General features: G+C 42.2%; 1 protein-coding gene across 5 annotated transcripts in view; it reads right to left on the bottom strand.

Annotated features, from left to right (window-relative positions):
• Positions 1–337: 337 nt before the first annotated feature.
• GLB1L2 (galactosidase beta 1 like 2) overlaps positions 338–20,258 on the bottom strand; it is a 67,015-nt gene continuing 47,094 nt past the window's right edge. For all 5 annotated transcript variants that reach the window (XM_078608244.1, XM_078608241.1, XM_078608240.1 and 2 more), the window contains 4 exons: positions 19,372–19,459; positions 17,686–17,797; positions 2,805–2,921; positions 338–1,637 (listed from right to left, as the gene is read on the bottom strand). In XM_078608244.1, coding sequence (XP_078464370.1) covers positions 1,554–1,637; positions 2,805–2,921; positions 17,686–17,797; positions 19,372–19,459 — 401 coding nt within the window. In that variant the 3' untranslated portion in view covers positions 338–1,553. The remainder of the gene's footprint in view (positions 1,638–2,804; positions 2,922–17,685; positions 17,798–19,371; positions 19,460–20,258) is intronic.

Below are 20,258 nucleotides of genomic sequence, written 5' to 3'. Positions count from 1 at the left end.
TACCACTGCACCATCCCTGCGACCCAAATGGTGCCATTAGTCCCGCAAGCAGCAGATCCACCTCAGGTGCCCTCATATTGTAACTAAAAACCGCAATGAACCAGCAGCCAACTTCCTTTAATATGTAGTGCTGAGGTCGAACCACAGCTGCCATATTTGCAATTACGGTTTGACAAAAGCATTAATCTTATCTGAAGTCTTCGTGCCAAAAAAATGAGAAGAGAGGTCTTGGTGGTGTGAGTTGAACCTGTGATCATTCCATATCGTTCAAGGAATTGGCTTTACATTGCAGCTCAACACTTGTTGTGTAGAGAAACAATTACACAGACTGATTTGGTGATTTTAATTTTTTTTTATATAATAAACATGTTTGACAATATGTGCATTTAGTCTTAAGAGTGCATTTACACAACCAAGTGCAAAAAACCCCGTAAATTTTACTAATGCCACAGCAATGTGCAATAAAAATATTCATTACCAATAATAAGAATTAAGCTTCAGTAAGAAAAATAGTATCCAGCCAGCACCCATTTAAAATGAAAAATACAAACTGTAGACATTTAAACACTAAAAGTCCACTCATTTGAATACATGGTACAGTGCATAATGCCTGTCTCCATATTATTATCACTATGAACACTACAACAAATCCACAACAAAAATCATTTTAAATTTCAAAGTAATTAAAAACCAAAAAAATAAACGCATGATTAAGCGGTCAAAACAAAACCCCATATTGAAGTTATCGTGAGCATAAATCCTAGTCTCCTGCAGCAACGTCTATAACGGGAATGTATCCAATACAGTGGTGACATCTACTGCCTTGATTTAGTAACAAAAGCAGTGCTGTAAAACTGCAGCACAAATGGATATGGTAAATGTTTACCGATGTGGCCATCATGAATTACGCGGTATTGTCGTTAATTTCGTTATGAAGCCTTTTACCAAATCTGATTTGAAGCATCAACACAAGTGCTTAATCTGCAATGTTCGCGGTGTTACACCGTAGCACTCTGTGTATGGCCAAAAACGAGCACTTGGTACAACAGCGTACACTTTGTTTTCGTGTTTTGTGCCAGTGCAAGTGTCGTCAACTGGCAGTCGAAGTTAGCCTCGTGTGTAACATTCATTCCCAGCGAGTTGTAACAAAATCCACGGGTTAAACCATAAAATTCCACAAAAAGGCTCATTAGCAACACCGGTGAACATCATCAGGTTACCGTTCTGTGCCGTGAAATATATGATGAATCAATTATGAGGTCAATCATAATTGATTCATGAATCAATTAGGTGCCCTTTATTTTCCAAAGGCGTGCCAAATTTTACATTAATCGCGTTTATTTGAGAAAATCTTCTTCAGTAGAGAATGGACATATTTTGCAAATGAGATTAAACGTCCAACTGGATGGTTCTACCCAAAATGTACATAGACTTGAAACTGCACCTTCCACAACAGCATATGCCATGGCAATTAACCTTGCCAACAAATTCTAAACTTTTCTTCAGTCAAGCCTTGGAATTCAGACTTATGTTCAGTAAACACCAAGTAAACTTTAAGTTTCTACTGGTTTCCCCAACTCTGGTTCATTCACAAATGAGATGGCACCGCCACCTTTGGATTCTTCGAACAGCACAATCTGCAACACAAATGTATGCATCATTTGGACGAAGGATAAATTCACCACTGACTCCATAGTCCACATTTTGTAGTTGGTACTCTAGATGGAGAAATAACAATACAGGAAGTCTTAGCTATCATACACAGCTTGTGTGTATAGGATAAAACATTCATCAGTGAGTGACTGGAGTGACTATTTATGACCACGAGCTTTTTTAGTCACGAACAATTCCTATGATATATAAAGTTTTTTTTATATTTTATGCACAAAAAATGTCTAGCCACATGGTGCTATAGTTGGAGTTCTTCCAATGGGAACGTTATGAGTTCAAATCCCGGTCTGGTATCACCTCAGCCCATCTTCTCTCCGAGGTCCGTAAAATGATCATTACTTTACATCAAGTCCACAATGATTTTCCCATGGTAACACAAGCTCCTGCCATGGAAATATGGAATTTCTTCCCCACTGACATTTTTTATGCATACATATTTCACTTATAAATTCACATTGTGCACATTAAGCATACACACATGCAAATAAAGGTCAGGTGACCTGACATTTATAGCGCTCGCATACTGGTCCAACATTTGCTGACTTCGCAGCAAGCATGCAATGCACATTAATATTAAATAACATTCTTAAATGAACACTCATTTCCATTTATGCTTGCGAGGGTTACGGTTCAGATTCACCCTGTCCACACACGGTAAGCCAATGGCGTACAAATTATGAGATGGCATGAGCACAATGATATACCAGAGCCTAGATTATCGCAGATACTGATTACAAGTGGTGTTATGATATATGGTGCAGAAACAAGGTCATTAACGAAACAAAAAACTGAAAAGTGGGAAAATAAGTGTCCAGAAATGCACTGAGAATTCCTAAAGAGGAGCACGTGTATGAAAGAACATATACGCAAGTAAATGTCACGGATAGAAGGGGCAATGACCATGGTCAAGAACAATAATGAATTGGCAGCCAAGCAATGGAATGCGTCTGAGTATGGCCACAGAGGAGATGGAGAGATTAAATCAGTTCATGTACAGTTAGTACATAGATTATTACATGGCAGGATTGTGAGAGTTGGAGGCCACTTGAGGCCTTCATCTAGCAGTGGACCTCCCATGGCTGATTATTATGATGCATTGCATGTATGTGTGTGTTGGGGTAATTCTCACAAACCTTATTGTCACCCTCCTTGAGCCATGGAGCAGGAAGGTATAGTGTTTTCTGGGGTCCCAGAATCCAGTATCTACCGAGGTTTTTGCCGTTGACAAATACAACACCTTTCTCAAATTCCTACATTCACACACCGTATGCTGACATCAGAGCTGGGAGATTCTCGCAGGAATCACATTTGATTCCTACAAACACACCCTGAATGGTTCCAGCAGGAATTGGGATTTTTGTATTGATTGTTACAAAGAAAATATCTCCATTCAAATACATGAGAGAGCATTGTAGCGTGCGCATACGCATACATGCACTCGTAAGCAACTGTGTATATATGTCACGTGAGTGAGCATATCATTTGGTCGTATCAGCAGACCAAGTCCTACTGGACATCTGTGAAAAACAACTGCACAGCTCATCAGAATTCTCCAGGACATATAAAAGTTCTGAAAAAGATTCTGATTCTGAAGTGGTGGTCTCAGAGGTCCCAGTGGTATGGCCAGTAGTCTCATCGGTCTGAACACTACTTCCTGTAGTCACTGTTGTGGAAAGACCACATAATGCCATGTGAAGCTTAAAAAGTGCCTTAAACAGTATTTCGGCCAGATATTGTTTTTTTACCAGAAGCTTTATTGGCCTACCCTGAATTCTGGCTTGCTCGTGTCTATTTCGAAAGGCTATTCTGTACGTTTTAACGTAGATTTCACCGGGATGGCCGGGCCCCACAGTTCCTCTCATTGAGCGTCAACGAAGTGCCGGAATCGTGGTGAAATGAGGCTTTGGGCCCTTAAGTTTCAATGGCCATGCTGATCTAGTGGCTGGAATTGGCATTGATGCATAAGCCAGGCTGAATCTACCAGAATCACAATGAAAACATATAACCGAGACCAATGTACAATTTGGCACATCTGACAGTCAAATATCCGCCTATATCTCAGTTCCCAGTAGGTCGGATATGCGACGTTTCACTGAAGCATGTTAATCGTCACGAAGGTTGACGCTCACCAGCTGGGCTGAGTCCCAGCTGCTCTCGTAAGACCGTGATAAATGATTACGTCATGATGAAGAAGGCTTAATGCAGCTGTGGATAGGTCACGGCTGATTACGATGGTGTCAGGGATGTAGCGGCGGTAAACACTGTGCTATGAACCCTTGGCCATGCACAGCAGTTCAATGTGCTATCTGTTTCTGTCCTGGAGCTTTCCCGAGGTCAACTCCTCGTTAAATGAGTACTGAATAAGGATGAGATTTGGCTGAAAAAACGCTTTTTGAATTGTTCAAGACTATTTCTTATCTGTTATTGATCGCAAATATTATGTGATTAAAGAAAGCGTCGTCATGCTAAAGGCAGTGCCACATTACACCAATTTGTCAGGAAAAGCACAAAAGTAATGTCATAAAAGACATAACTTCCGGTTTTAGGATCATTTAAAAAAACTAACCACAACATCTGAAATTTCGTATTTAGGCCTGATTTTGAGATTTTTCAAATTTAACCGAAAGTCGAGAGTACATCTTTAGAATCTAGTATTGTGTATAAACATCTGCACCAGAGAGACAAAGGCAGCTGGAAATGGTATTGGCCACACAACCCCCCATGTGGAATGCCTGCTCCTCATAGGTGCTCACTAACAGCACATTCCTCCTTGTGCTCCATAAGACTGAATAGGGATCTTTTTTATTATCATTTGGGCATCAAAATAACAATTGTCAGGAACCTCACCACTGAGCAATTTTTATGGTCGGTAATAGTTTAATCCCAAAGGATACATAGACATTTTAGTGGGAAATTACCAGTGTGCCATCTGCTATAAAGTGACCATTTAATGCCCTCTCATATAATTCCCTGGCGTGAATCAGTAACAGAGTGGTTAGTGCAATGCATTATACTAATATCCTAGCAACCTGAGTTTGGTTCCCACCACTAACAAGTGGCAAGTGATGTCTGATCCAGTGCTGGCTATCCATGAACCAACAACTCACACTGGCCAAACAACTGTGACCAACACGAGATGGGGAGACTTTCCTCCAGCATTGCATTTACAAATGGCTGTACATTATTATTAGAATGTAGCCACCATCCTACCTTTGTCTTGCCAATGCCAATACGGACCACAAAACTCATTTTGGGATGAATCGACCGATGGAACATGTCGGCTTAGTTCATTGCCACTGATGTTATGGCCCATAACATATCCAGATATTGAACACAGGTCACAGGAGCAGAGCTCACTGTGATAACCACTATACCACCACTCCTAATTACGTACATAATTTAAATGCAAAGTCTCCTTTAATGGTCTCTTAGGGGCAATTGAGGCTCATGATTTACAGTCTTGAATGTGGATAGAATTTGCTGTTGAATCTACAGCTTTTGGCTAAACGTCGGTGATGCTCTCCAATAGCAGGGCGATTTTTTTTATACGTTTATAAATTTTGGACACATTTTCATCGTATTTAAGTCATTTTGACACCGATAATGCAATTAAACGACACGTTTGAGAATGCCTTTGATATCCCAATCTTAGAGAGTACATTTTTGGGCGTACTTGAATTTTCAGCCATTTTTGTCAATCCACAAAGATGCCACCCTCACCGTGCAGTGGCGTTGTGGGGTTGTTTGACCACGCTTCACCCATGCCGGTCAGTGTGAGTTGGCGAAGGCAGGGTGTTATAGGCATTGGTGTACAATACATCTTGACGATCAACGTCTCTGCTTATAGCATAGCCCCGCAGAAGACAACACCTGGTTTACGCATGCTGGTTGCTCATCCAAGCACTCTGCTCAGCTTCTGAGATCTGATGAAATCGGGTGATTTCTGTGTTCTCACTACACACACATATATATGAGCTTCAAAAGCAACTAGCTATTAATACACTCTAAATGTACACTAAATTACTTCTCATCAGACCGTGTCAACATTCATTTCATTCTTTGACATCAACAATTACAAATTTTTGAAGTGTTAATTTCATCTCTTTTTATAACACACTTAAATTGGAAGAAAAACCCCAAAAAGCCCGAGGTTTAATTACAAATCACATTTCAACAAAGCAAGTAAAGCAAAGCTGATTGAAGGCATTCTGTGCAATAGCACATTGGAGCAGCCAGGGTCACTGTGCAATTTTGCTTCATAGCTCACCTTACGGCCTGCAGATGAATTGTATAAAGAGTCAGGGCTTAGGCAATTATCTGCACCGAGGTCTCAACTCCTGTTGTATGAAGTTGGGTATGCTAACGCGCATATCCAACAGAGCTACGGCATTGCACTCCGTGCATTGGACCCGGTCAGGTGGCTCAGCGGAGGAGTGAGCGGCTCACGATCGGAAGGCTGCGAGTTCAAATGTTGGTTCGCGGTTAACCTCAGCCCATCGTTCCTCGGCCGTCAATAAAATTATTGCGAGGAGGTTAACAGTGGCTATCCTTTATATATACTCCCCCTGCAATAGCAGAATGGAATTTGCACTTCTGGCTCAGTACTCACTTGAAAGCCAGAAATCTATGACTTTTCAACGTATTACACGCACGAACCACGTGTCCAGTTCTGAACATCAGCAAAGACATTGGTTTTTACATTTTGGGTCACGCGAATGTTCTAGAGGTGTACATTTTTTATGGTGCCTGCATGCAATGTGTTTCAATTTAAGCAAGGCCAATCATGACCGAGCAGCGTTGGTCTTACCACTGAAAAAACGAAACATATGCATGCATACACATGAAAGCTGTAAAACATATTCATAGTAAGAGCGCAAGAACACAAATTAAATCACAGTATTTAGGCATGGTTAGGGTACAATTTAAAATGCAAAACCACGTGCTATGTTTCTATTACACAATGGATAAAACAACTAACAAAAACGTCACTTGTTTTTTTGTTAATTCTTTTGGAATAACTTTGATAAATGACTATTCAAGATTACAAGCCTCTTTCCCACAACAGCATTTCAAGAATTGACGTAAAATATCACAGGATGTCAAGTAGAAATCGGAGTCTGTACAGACTCATCATCATCACCACTTCTCTCGCGTTGGTAACATTGGCACTAACTGACTATGTTTGACCACTTGGTGAGAGTTTACAGTGGTTGGAGTGTAGATATACTTGCTTCTGCCATTAAAATGTAGAATTTCCACTCCTGGCTCAAGACAACCGAAGGAGAGCAGTACCTTTTGTCCGTTAAGTATGAGACCACTTTCAAAACATAACTGGCTCGAAAATTATTCACATGTTTTGATGAAAACTGCTTGAACCCATGTATTTCCCAAGGTCTCCCACAACGAAGATATGTACTTCAAGCATCCCAGAGTCAGAAAGTTGATTATTAGATTAAAATAAAACTCAGCCTGGTCATTATTTTATTATAAAGCCAGCTCAGTATTCAGAATAGATATTAATAGACAAGCAGATGGGCTGATGGTTTATATCATTATCCAGGCAATGGGGAGTAAGAACTGACCCAACCACATCTGCTTCCCGACACCATGTGGTTAAAGAGCCATGCAAAGACACACGCTATTCCAATTGTGGCATATGTGCATCTACAGCACCCGGGAATTCATCATTATTCGTTGGTGATGAATACATGTCTAATCGTGCAGTATGCTATTTGCAAGAACTTGTGTTTGTTCTCAAACGTGTATATTACATGTTCTAAAGGCACTTTCAATGGCACAAGCTTGACAGTCGTTTAATAATTATTTTACAATTTAATCTGTTCCAGCCGTCCACTCGATCCTTTCTCTGTTTACGCAGCCTCCATTGCGGTCTCAAGATTTTCAGAGAAAGATAAGGGATGTGTGGTCATCCTGAAGCAATTCAAATGTCAGTGTTAATTTGTGAAAAATCTATTCTTATAAAGAACTAAAATAACAATCCGAATCTGTTTCACGGAATCAGGAGACATCATTACATCGCAGGGGTGGTGTGCCGTGGTGATGATGATTACCCACTGCACCAGGTATTTATTCAAGGCCAAGTTGACCTACAGCAGCCCTAGGACCCCTTCCGATATGTTTGTAGCAGAGTGCACTAACCACCATGTGTGCATACAAAGACAAAGATGCCCTTTATAGCCTGAACAGACTTTTGGGGCAAGTGCTTTTAGAAAGCACTGATCAAGGCTGGCATGACACACCCGGCCGGCTTTGTCTCCCAAGTGGCCATGTTTACACACTACACCAGGTACTCATTTGAGGCTGAGTCGACCTAGGGGAGGCCTGGGATGGGTTAAGATAATCGCCACTGGTGTTGGTGGTCGTGAGCGGGATTAGAACTCGGGTCACCGGGTGCATAGCACAGTGGGATAACCACTACACTCATGTTGCCCACTACACGGCTGCATTTGTATGTGTATGTGTGTACACATACACATGCGTGTATGTACACACATACACATTTCCTGGTATATTACCACTCTCTTTTTTTACCAGTATTACCACTGGGAAGTCATTTGGGCCGAGGTCAAAATTTTGAATTTCTATTCATCTCAGAATGCACTCCAGAGGCATGAATTGTACATATACAAACAAATATCTTTACAAGGAACACTGCAGCCCACCTTTTATCTGGACAGATTGTAACATGCACTCATTCAAACCAAGGTCAACACACAGAGCGTCTCCTACAATCATCTTGTTTGAACTGGCATAACAGAATGACTTAAGAGCTCAGGAGGTTATGTTTATCACACACAGGGGCGACCTAGCCTTATTCTGTAGAGGCATAAAGAGACACTCTTCTGTATTCATAAGGGAGAGAAACCTGATCACACACCTGGTTGCCTTTGTCTCCCCATTTCAGATTTGTATGCACCACTCCCAGGTATTCACTTTAGACTCAGTCAACCTAATGGCAGGCCAGGTCCAGATTCAGGTTTCTGTTGCTGATGTTGTGTATGTCCGGGAATTAAACCTGAGCCAATCGGTCCATTGTAGAATATGTTGATTACTGCCACCACGTTGGGAGATATTAACTACCTCACCTGGTATACAGGATGTCATGGTTCGATCCCGACCCTGACGTCTGTATATTTGGAGTTTGCATATTCTCCCTGTGGTCGCGTAGATTTTTATCCGGGTCTTCCGGTTTTTCCCTCCACATTTAGAACCATGCGTTTAGAGTATTTAACTGATATAAATTTCTACATGGTAAGCCATTTCGTTGCGCTATCATTTGTGGTCAGGTCGCTCCTGAAAAAGAGCTATATACAGTGATGGAAAAAAGTATTTGATCCCCTGCTGATTTTGTACGTTTGCCCACTGACAAAGAAATGATCAGTTTATAATTTTAATGGTAGGTTTATTTGAACAGTGAGAGACAGAATAATAACAACAAAATCCAGAAAAACGCATGTCAAAAATGGTATAAATTAATTTGCATTTTAATGAGGGAAATAAGTATTTGACCCCTCTGCAAAACATGACTTAGTACTTGGTGGCAAAACTCTTGTTGGCAATCACAGAGGTCAGACGTTTCTTGTAGTTGGCCACCAGATTTTCACACATCTCAGGAGGGATTTTGTCCCACTCCTCTTTGCAGATCTTCTCCAAGTCATTAAGGTTTCGAGGCTGACGTTTGGCAACTCGAACCTTCAGCTCGCTCCACAGATTTTCTATGGGATTAAGGTCTGGAGACTGGCTAGGCCACTCCAGGACCTTAATGTGCTTCTTCTTGAGCCACTCCTATGTTGCCTTGGCCGTGTGTCTTGCGTCATTGTCATGCGGGAATACCCATCCACGACCCATTTTCAATGCCCTGGCTGAGGGAAAGAGGTTTTCACCCAAGATTTGACGGTACATGGCCCCGTCCATCGTCCCTTTGATGCGGTGAAGTTGTCCTGTCCCCTTAGCAGAAAAACACCCCCAAAGCATAATGTTTCCACATCCATGTTTGACAGTGGGGATGGTGTTCTTGGGGTCAAAGGCAGCATTCCTCCTCCTCCAAACACGTCGAGTTGAGTTTATGCCAAAGAGCTCCATTTTGGTCTCATCTGACCACAACACTTTCACCCAGTTGTCCTCTGAATCATTCAGTTGTTCATTGGCAAACTTCAGACGGGCATGAATATGTGCTTTCTTCAGCTGGGGGACCTTGCGGGCGCTGCAGGATTTCAGTCCTTCACGGCGTAGTTGTTACCAACTGCTGCCTTGAGATCATTGACAAGATCCTCCCGTGTAGTTCTGGGCTGATTCCTCATCGTTCTCATGATCATTGCAACTCTACGAGGTGAGATATTGCATGGGGCCCCAGGCCGAGGGAGATTGACAGTTTTTTGTGTTTCTTCCATTTGCGAATAATCGCACCAACTGTTGTCACCGTCTCACCAAGCTGCTTGGCGATGGTCTTGTAGCCCATCCCAGCCTTGTGTAAGGTCTACAATCTTGTCCCTGACATCCTTGGAGAGCTCTTTGGTCTTGGCCATGGTGGAGAGTTAGGAATCTGATTGATTGATTGCTTCTGTGAACAGGTGTCTTTTATACAGGTAACAAGCTGAGATTAGGAGCACTCCCTTTAAGTGTGCTCCTAATCTCAGCTCGTTACCTGTATAAAAGACACCTGGGAGCCAGAAATCTTTCTGACTGAGAGGGGGTTAAATACTTATTTCCCTCAATAAAATGCAAATCAATTTATAACATTTTTGACATGTGTTTTTCTGGATTTTGTTGTTGTTATTCTGTCTCTCACTGTTCAAATAAACGTACCATTAAAATTATAGACTGATCATTTCTTTGTCAGTGGGCAAACGTACAAAATCAGCAGGGGATCAAATACTTTTTCCCTCACTGTAGCTCAGTGGGCCTTACCTGGTAAAATAAAAAATAGTTTAGTTTAGTAAATAAACCCATTGCATGCCGACTCACATTAACATATCTGAGGGTTTTTCAAAAAGGGACATTTATTTCATAAAAACACATCACAGACTAAGTGTCTACAAAAACATTGTATTAAAATGCACTTGTCCAAGCAGCCCACAAGCTTTCTAATGCCAGCAGCAAAAAAATACTTTATTTGGTTCTTAAGCAATGACTGTACTGTACTGCCTTTTTTAAAATCGAGATTGAAAACGAATTTATTTTTAACTGATGTTTTTGTTTAGTTTGTTGTCCTTCCCCCGTACCTTCGATTATCACGGTTGCCTACGTACGGTACTAAAGAAGTTCCCAAACATCCCATTCAAGTTTTCCCAATAATTATAGCATTGCATGTGCAGCATACGGTCATGCACTTCTGATGAACACAGCTGGCTCTGTATGGTTTGAAAGAATGCAAACATATTCCGATTTAAAGCTTTCGTGACTGCAGGGTTCTTTTCTTGGTTCTTTCGGTAAAGTCACGTTGGTCTCATGAGCAGACTCAGGCTTGTTAAATACATGTTGATATATTACCAGACGTCATTGGCACTAGCATTTCATATAAAATATGGGACCCTGTGCAGTATCGTACACAAATGGATTACGTGTTGTGGAGCATTGTGGGTAAGAGCAATGAGAAGGAGAATGAAATGTTGTGTCTTCACATATTATTTAACTATGTTTGTTCCATCAGCTTATTGTTTTACCTGCCCAATATCATTTACTCCTATAATGATCCAAGAATGCCTGTGTGTCCCGCGCATGACGTCACTCCACGTCGGCCAGCCTCCTCATTAATAGTCATGAGCAGGTGACATCCTCCAATGGACCCCCCCCCCCCCATTAATAATAATTAGCGGGTGACGTCACTCCACATGGGGGGGCGAGGCACCTCCTCCCCCTTCCTCAGCGTCAACTTACAATCCTCACTACAAAGGCAAAACCTTCACGTCATGCGATGCATTGCCATCGCGGATACCCTGTATATGTGGGTGTAGTACCAGCCCTAGTGGGGGCTAGGTGAGCGCTGAGTCATAGCGCTGAGTGGCACCATGCGTGGCGTGCAGTGCCGACCCCTAGAGGATGGGGTGTGAGAGTGTCAGCCATGGAATGAGGTTACCCCAGGCCATGGCAATCTGCTTGACCCTGGAAGGCACGTCACGAGTAAGATCTACACAGGGGCCCCAAGTGGGGGCTGGGGGTGGTCACGTGCCAGGGCGAGATCCGGCTGGAGGGTATGAGAAGGTGGTCGTGGCCAAGGGCGGAGCCAGCCACGGCCAGTGAGCATATAAACCGGGTCCCCGAGAGGGACCGGGGTTCAGCGTTGCTGTTGTCATCTGAAAATCTACGTTCTACCTCCAAGAAGAAGTCACCAACACGTGGACGAGGACCCAAGCCGGAGTCATATCCGTTGTAACTACTCCCAGTGTAACTAGTGTAGTTCGCCTGGTATTCACCACCACAGGTTATTATCTGGTAAAGGGGCAGTTACCCATTTTGTGTTAATGTGTTGGTATTAATAAATGTGTCGCCTCATAAAAGTACGTGTGCGACTAAGTTGAATTTACTACACATGTATAACCAAACACTTGGTAGGGGCATCTCTAAACCACTTCTCACCCTACCCATTAATTTTCATTAATTAAATTGATATTGTTTTTGAAGTACAAAACACTATGTCAGCAAAAATGTAATCCAGGTAATTGCATAGAATGCACCATTGTTTAATGACTTCAATAATTACCACCGTGTTGAAATATAAATTACTTCTTCACGCCATTGGGAAAAATCTTTAAGTGGAAAGTATGTTTAAAGACAAAAAACACGAATTTGGATATATATATAAATGTGTATATGCAACACATTTTTTTAAAATAAAGGTGCAAACTGCACAATTAACAACATTAATTCACAGAGAATAATTTACTCCAAAATTAACGTCACTGATTTATACACTTTTGTCCTTGGAAAAACTATAATTTAATTGTAAACTAAATTTCAAGCACCTAATTACAAAAACAATGATGGAGGGCAGGGCATGCAAACTCGCAACAAAAAGCATTTGAGTCAATAAATGTTATAAGAAGGAAGACAGATTTGCATGTGTTTACTCCGCTCACTTGAAGTTTTGTGTTCAGATCTCACCCAGCATAATTGGGTCATCTAATAAAAAAGGACATTGTTTTATCCCATCGTATAATAACCTCTTTTTAAATAGCAGATGAGTTCAACTGATCGCAGACGTACTCTTGGAGGCAACACATTTATTTAACACCAACACACGGGGTAACTGCCCCTTAACAGAATAACAACCTATGGTGGTGACGACCAGGCGAACTACACTAATTACAATGTAACTAGCTAATACGGACTGGGACCACAGCTAGGGTCCAGGTCCACGTGTTGGAGACTCAGAGAACGTAGACGAAGGTTTCTTCAGGATGAACAAAAACGTCGGCCCCTCTGGGAGACCCGGCTTATATTCTCTGCAGCAATCAAATTCACCATGGAGGTAGAAACGGATGGCATGCTACCCTTCTTGGATGTCTTAATCAAAAGGAGACCAGATGGCTCAATGAGCCACTCTGTCTATAGGAAAGTAACCCATACTGACGCCTACCTAAAACCTGATTCCCACCACTATCCATCCCAGAAGAATTCCCGCATCAAAACGCTACACCAGAGCTCAATGAATCTCCGACCATGAGCACCTGACCAGTGAACTCAAACACGTACACAAGGCTCTCAAGGCGAATGGATATTCTGACTACACAATCCGCAAAGCCATCACCCCAACCGCGAGGAAGGAGCCATCTGAAGATTCAATCAAAACCATCACCCTACCTTACATAGCAGGGATAACCAAAAATATTTCCAAATACTTTAACAAACACAAGATCAAGGTCCGATTTAACACAGTGCATAAAATTCGTGACCTGATCCCATCTGTGAAGGACAAGATTCCTGACATGCAATATCCCGGCGTCTACAAACTAAGCTGTATCTGCAGCAGCAGTTACATTGGGGAAACCAAGCGACATGTCTCGGACCGTGTTTGTGAACATAAGGCAGATCTGAAACACGGCAGGACCAATACTTCTGCCGTGGCTGATCATTACTTTAATGTGGCTGGCTCACGTGAAATTGATTTCTCTAAGATGATGGTACTTTGCAAGCCGACTGGCTATCAACAAAGATTAGTTCACGAAGCCATCCATATATACAGACACATACACAATTTCAACCGAGAAGACGGTTTAAAACTCCGCAACCATTGGAAAGATGTCATCAACCACTTGAGTCATGACTTGATTTGTGTTTTCTTGTCCACCTCCACCGTCAGCGGTGTGGGTGTGTGGAGTGAAGTGCAATTCTTTGATTGGTGTAGACCTACTGCCGGTGTCGGAGACCTCTCCTACATTAACATTAGCTGCCCCGCCCATCTCTAAACCTTTATAAACAGCCTGCCTCAGCAGCTTTCCCCCTCCTTTTTCTCCTGATGACGATTGCTCGTGTTGCGATCGAAACGTCGTGATACTTTTTATTATCTTTTATTCACTTTATTTTCATTTTTATTTGTATTATTTAATTGCTACTGTTTTTTCTATCTATGCGACTTTACCGAAAGAACCATAGAATATAATTTTTTTTAATTAATGTTCACATATACATACAGAAAAAGCTCTGTTATCCGGCACTTTACCATCCAGAATGCTCTATTAACCAGCATCTGTCAAAGGCGGGAATACAAATCTTCGTTCACGAATCCGGGAACTTCTTGACAGCCATACTGCATCTTGCCATGTGCTTCTCATAGACCCGTTGTTTATGGGAGCTTCAAGACGTTACCGAGTGGTGGTGCTCGCGGAAGCCTGTACATACAGTACTACCGTATACCGTAATCTAAACGGCCCCACTGGTTCTCTACAATCAACTTAGAATGCTCTACAACTGACTGGCGAGTACTTCTGTAAAAAAAAAAAACACTACGTTATTTCTCATATCATAGTTAAAAATGCAGGCTTAGTTTCTTTCTTGAAAGTTTGATGTACTTGGTACATTTGGTGAACCAAAAGTATAACTCCAGATACCGGCATATTTGATTAACCAACACCCTCCATTCCCCATGGATTGCCGGATAACAGAGCTTTTGCTGTAATGAGAAGCGGTGACATTAATCACGACCATTCCTTACGATTCAAAATAGCATTTCCTCATCTCCCACCCACTCATTCGGTACATACTAGGAGCTTGCCGCATCATCTTCTCCACATCATCTAACATCTCGGATGGTCGTTTCCTCTTTCTGTTAACATTAATCATTTATCTTCAGATAGTGTTATAGGAAGTGTCATCTAAACTGAACTGTATTGTAATTAAATGCCCCTGTGATTCAGGGCATTTTGTTTAGCTCAGAGAGCTCAACGTTCATGTCAGAGCACTGCTATACAGCCCTCACAGCCAGCTGTGCTTAAACCAGGTTCACAAGCAAAGTAAATTTCATTCCGCACCATGAATTATATATATTACAGGGCTTCATTTCTCACTCTCCATTCACCGCAACGCTGTTTGGCTTGCTTAAAAGAAGTGTTATCGGCGCAAGATACTACTACTAGAATGCAAGGTACCCCTATCCATAACAATCATACATAGTTGTACCCAATATTCCTATAAACACCACTGCAGTATAACGACAATAAAATATGGCACGTAATAATCATGGCACATAATAATTTCCAGAACAGTCTTGAACCCAGTCCCAGCTGAACTAAGGACTGGTTGTCCAATTAATCTGACGAGTCTGGATTGGGGTTGCCACCTGTACGGGTTTGACCTGGACAATCTGGGAATTTGCCATCTGTGTTTGGGTGGCAGGAATTTATTTGTACCGAGATTTTGGTTGGTATCATGTTAAACTCTATTACAGTAGCAATGCATGGTCTTGATCGACGTAGGCGGACTGTTCAATTTGTTGTAACGATGGCAACCACACCCAGGCTCTCAGGGCTAAAATAATTCGTAGGCAATTTCATGACTCACTAATGGCACCCCACTCTTTATGAAAAACTAGGGGGCAGCATATAAAGTTGCATATTATTCGAGGCCTATTGAAATGGTACCCAAAGTATTCTGGAACTTACACGTATGTGACTCCTGACTGAGTTCCCAAAGGATGCCTCTGACTTACAAAATGAATGCAAAAGGATATTAACAAGGGAGTTCATCTATTTGTCTATTAGCTAGGCACAGCATTTACTTGAGTATTATTCGTTTTTCAAAGTCCAGTGAGGGACCATTCTGGCTGCGAGACAGCAAACACCAATACTAATGATTATGACCTATGTATAATTTAAGTTACAGAATGCTGATTGCATTGAGCAGTGTGCCACCTGCTGCACAAACTACTTCAATGCACAGGGTAGAGTGACACCGCACATCAACTATACCTGGCATTACATTTTTCAGTCATAGGAAAGTGGTGTCCCATGTATGGTGAAGGTCAGGTCCAGTAAGTGTGAAGTTTAAGGTGAGTGTCTAGTGAGCGTCCGATGAGGGTCAGGTGAATGGTGAGTGTCTGGTGAGTGGTGTCAGGTGATTTGCAGGCGAGTGGCGAGTGGAAAGTGCCTGATAAGCAATGAGTGCGAGTGTCTGGTTGGTGGTGAGTTACAGATGACTTGTGACTGTCAGGTGAGTGTACGGTGATGTTCAGGTGCATGGTGAGTTGTGTGACCAAGAGGAAGAGGGGTGGGCCCATTTGGGGGTTGAGTAGGGTCTATGTGGTCATGGTGGGAAGAATCGGTTAGATTCACCCCATCAAGAGAATGGGCTGCCATTTAGTTCGTATATAATCGGTGACAAAATGCTAAATTATGCTTCGAAAGATATCCCTGGATGTCTATTTAATTGTATACATTAAAATGTATGCACTGTGTAAACTATTGAACAATTATTTAAAAAAACTGAATACAGAGGGAAAAAAATCTAATTAATTTTTTTATATAAATAAAATAAATCCGACTGTATACACAAATCTCAGTACTGCATACACATTGCATGAATTGAAATAGTCATTGAATGTGGCACACATCTTACGCACTTTATCATAACCGCAGTTGTGTGTTCTCGTACACACATGCAGAGAGCACTCTTTATCTTGAGCTCTATCCAGGCCCAATGTCCCCCGAGGATGTGTAGAATTCAGTGGAAATATTCCCTGTTATCTATTCTTTTCATTATTTTTCAAACCATCTATCTGCTCTAATCTTGTCTGTTCAGCCACACAGATGCCATTCCTTATGCCATGTGGATATGTTGTCTTTTATGTGCCTTGCACAAGGTGTTCCTTTTAAGAAGCTGAGAATGTAATTGCTGCTGTGCGAGGTAGAATAATCGTGTCTTTTATTAACACAGTCCAGTACTTTCATTTTGAAGTAAAAAAATCCCACAATTGGATTAGGTGCTGGGGTCTCGCAATATTTTTTTAGAGGCGGATAGGAGCACAATTTTTTCCAAAGTCTTTTGGGCAAGGGTTTTCAGGTTATTAGCACATAAAATTTAACATTTATTGTCCAGGAAAGTGTCAATGAATATCCAAGTTCCAACGTTACCTCCGATATGTAAAATGCTCACTCATAGAGTTGGTCAAATGTCCCAGTGGTGAGCATTCTTGAAAATTAGGAATCACCATTGTCATGATAAAGTCGAAGTGAATTCCTGCTCAATCTCCCGTTTACAGCCCTGAAGCCAGTGGTGGAAACGTCCACTTTCCTATGGTGGGGGCTAGCCGATCCATGACAACCACTAATTTGGTTTTAGTTGTTATTCATTCATTCTAATATACTTCAGCATAAACTTAGAAAAAAAACTTCCCCACGATCAGCATGGGCTCTCAAGCTCTGGCCAACTCACTGCCCATTAGCGAAACAACTTGGTGACATTTCGTTGCTTACATTCTGAAGCGCGTGTGCCTCACCAGTGAGGCCAAAGCGTTATACGTTTACGCTCCCGCTTCTTGCCGTGCGAGATGAATAAACTTACGTCGAGCCGTACGAACGTGTCTTGTGGAGTGCCAGATATCTGCAGGGTCCCGCGGAAGAAAGCTGGGAGCCAGGGTTGCAAGGGGACTGTGCTCCACTTTGCCTTCTCCAGACTAAAAACCAGGAAATCAGGTACACACAATTTGAAATGAAACAAGGAAAATAAAAAAAAATATCAGCACACACACACACATCACTTTGGTGTTCAAATAGCGAGACTCAGTTGGCTTCAAACAAATGATCATTATCTGGCTAACTGATTAAACATTTACAAAGGAAGAAAATGGCCAATAAAGCTAAAAAGGGACACTTCAAAGGACATGCTTATAAATACAGTGATGTTCATGCACGACCAGTGCTCAATTTCAGCCAGAACAATCCAAAATGCAGCCACTGTTAAGTTAACAATTATAGTGCCATGATTTAGAGAGTGAAGTTTGATCTATTATGGATAAGTAATTCATGTTTGTTTTTTTCTTCCTAATCCAGATTCGATGATGCTACTGGAGTACTCGTTATCTGCAGCTGTGGTACCCATTAGCAGCCACAACAGTCTAGAACGCCGTTCCATGAGTTACTTTGGCACGCCACATCCATCTCACCTCATATTGTCCTCATGATAACGACATCATTGTATCAGATATTCCGATATAACTATGAACGTGATTATAGGATTATATTGTACAATAATGTAGGATTTTAATGGATAGGCGTGCCTTGTACTATAGCGGAAGTGCCAATGCCAATAACCCCTACTCCAAAGCCAAGCGTAGCAGCATTCTGGAGAATATCGAGTGATAAATTAAGCCCTGCCTCTGAGTCATATTATCTGCAGGACAGAAAGGATTTGTGAAAACTCTGAGAATGACCCTGTGGATAATGGGATCCACGAAGTTCCGCTCCACAAATCGCCGTGGATAACGTTCTAAACACGTCGTTGGCTGGGTTTATGTTCGCGATTTGATGCATGTCAGAACACATAACACTGCTGAGATCCGCAGTTTGATATTGAGCAGTCAACCAAAATTAAACCAGGTTCTCAAGTGGAGATAACTTAATTGTCTTAACTTAATAGCGAGATTTTTCCAAAATAAAAAAAATTACACTTTAGTTGACCTTATTTAGCTCCAAGTACTTCAATTTTACAATATCGAACGATTGATATTCGGCAAAGCACTGGTGGTACGTGCTTGGAACCTAACACTGTGGAGGCAGTGAGGGTTGGTGGATTACAAATTCGTTAAACTCCCTCCTCGTGGTCTTCGAGCTTGCCTTCTCCTGGCTTGCCAGGGTACCATGGCAGTACAGCAAGTAGATCACTACATTTCTATCTCTACGGGAAGTGCTACGCCGCTCACATGCGCTGGTTTATCCGGGTTCTCCGGCTTCCTCCCATTTATATAAACACTCCATAATAGGGTTGGCCAAACATCCCCAATATAGAACCACAGAGTTTGGCAGATTATCGGTGCCAATATTGGCTGGTTTCCTCCGTTTTGAATAATTTTCTCTCTCCCGAGACTGAAAGAAGACCACCTAGTGTTGTGTAAGAGAGGCCCACAGAAGTGATCCCGTAAGTACTCTCGTTCAGTTTCGTATAATTCATGGGCTTCTCCTGTCTTACAAGGAACCCTCCTCAGAACGTGACTAATGATGACAACATTGGAGATATAACAAAATAAAAAACCTGTTGATGAAATCTTGTTTCATTTCCATCGGGTATATTTGAAACTCTTCCAGAGGCTTTTCATCCAGTGTTAAGTTTCCAGTCAATCCTGAAGCAAACATAGATACAATGTTAGGTCATATACACGAGTTTGCAAACCTTGCCAATGTAGTGACATAAGAAGGGAGGGGCTGCTGGGGGCTCTGGGTTCCCAGGTGGGTCCAGACGCTTAAGCCAGGCGTTGAGTTCCCAGGGGGTCCAGACGCTTAATCCCCTTGGCGCCGCCAAAGGGGGGGGCTGTGTGTGCTCTGTGGGATATCTGGGGGCGCACACGGCCCCACCCCTCGTTGTACCAGGCATAAAAGGAGAGCTCCCTGGACGATCGGGGCCCAGTTGTAACTCAAGACCCAAGACCCACGACCAGCCATCTGAAGACCCGGGGATGCTGTGAGAGCCAGCGCTGGGACTCTGGAACTCCCGACTCTACGACCTTGTGAGGGCGAGTTCCGGAGCGTAGCCAGAGTAGAGTATCTAGGCTGTGTAGCTAGGCTGTGTACCTAGGCTGTAACAGAGTATCAGGACTGTTGGACTGTTGGAGTGTTGTATTGTAATAAAGAAGTTACCTCTACAAGTGTCTCCGGAACCTGTTACACCAGCAATACATATTTTCACATAAGAATACAAAGACAAAGTCTCCCTTTGTTATAATAGACTAACATTGCGAGTGCATTTAGCGAGCACCTATTAAGGCAGGGCTACTGCATAAGGAGGTGGGTGAGGTCACCGATATCTTGCATGTACAGTCACTTTTGTATGGCCAGTACTGATGTTAGCAACGCTGAATCACAGCAGCGCATACCTAAATTTGTTGAAAGTCAACCAAAAACCAAGCTCAGGTTCATACTTTT

The sequence above is a fragment of the Lampetra planeri genome, chromosome 29, assembly GCF_965212315.1.
Source record: "Lampetra planeri chromosome 29, kcLamPlan1.2.h2, whole genome shotgun sequence".
In the NCBI taxonomy this organism is placed as follows: domain Eukaryota; kingdom Metazoa; phylum Chordata; class Hyperoartia; order Petromyzontiformes; family Petromyzontidae; genus Lampetra; species Lampetra planeri.
Note: the sequence above shows the minus strand (reverse complement) of the source record. Positions and strands in the feature narration are given on the sequence as shown.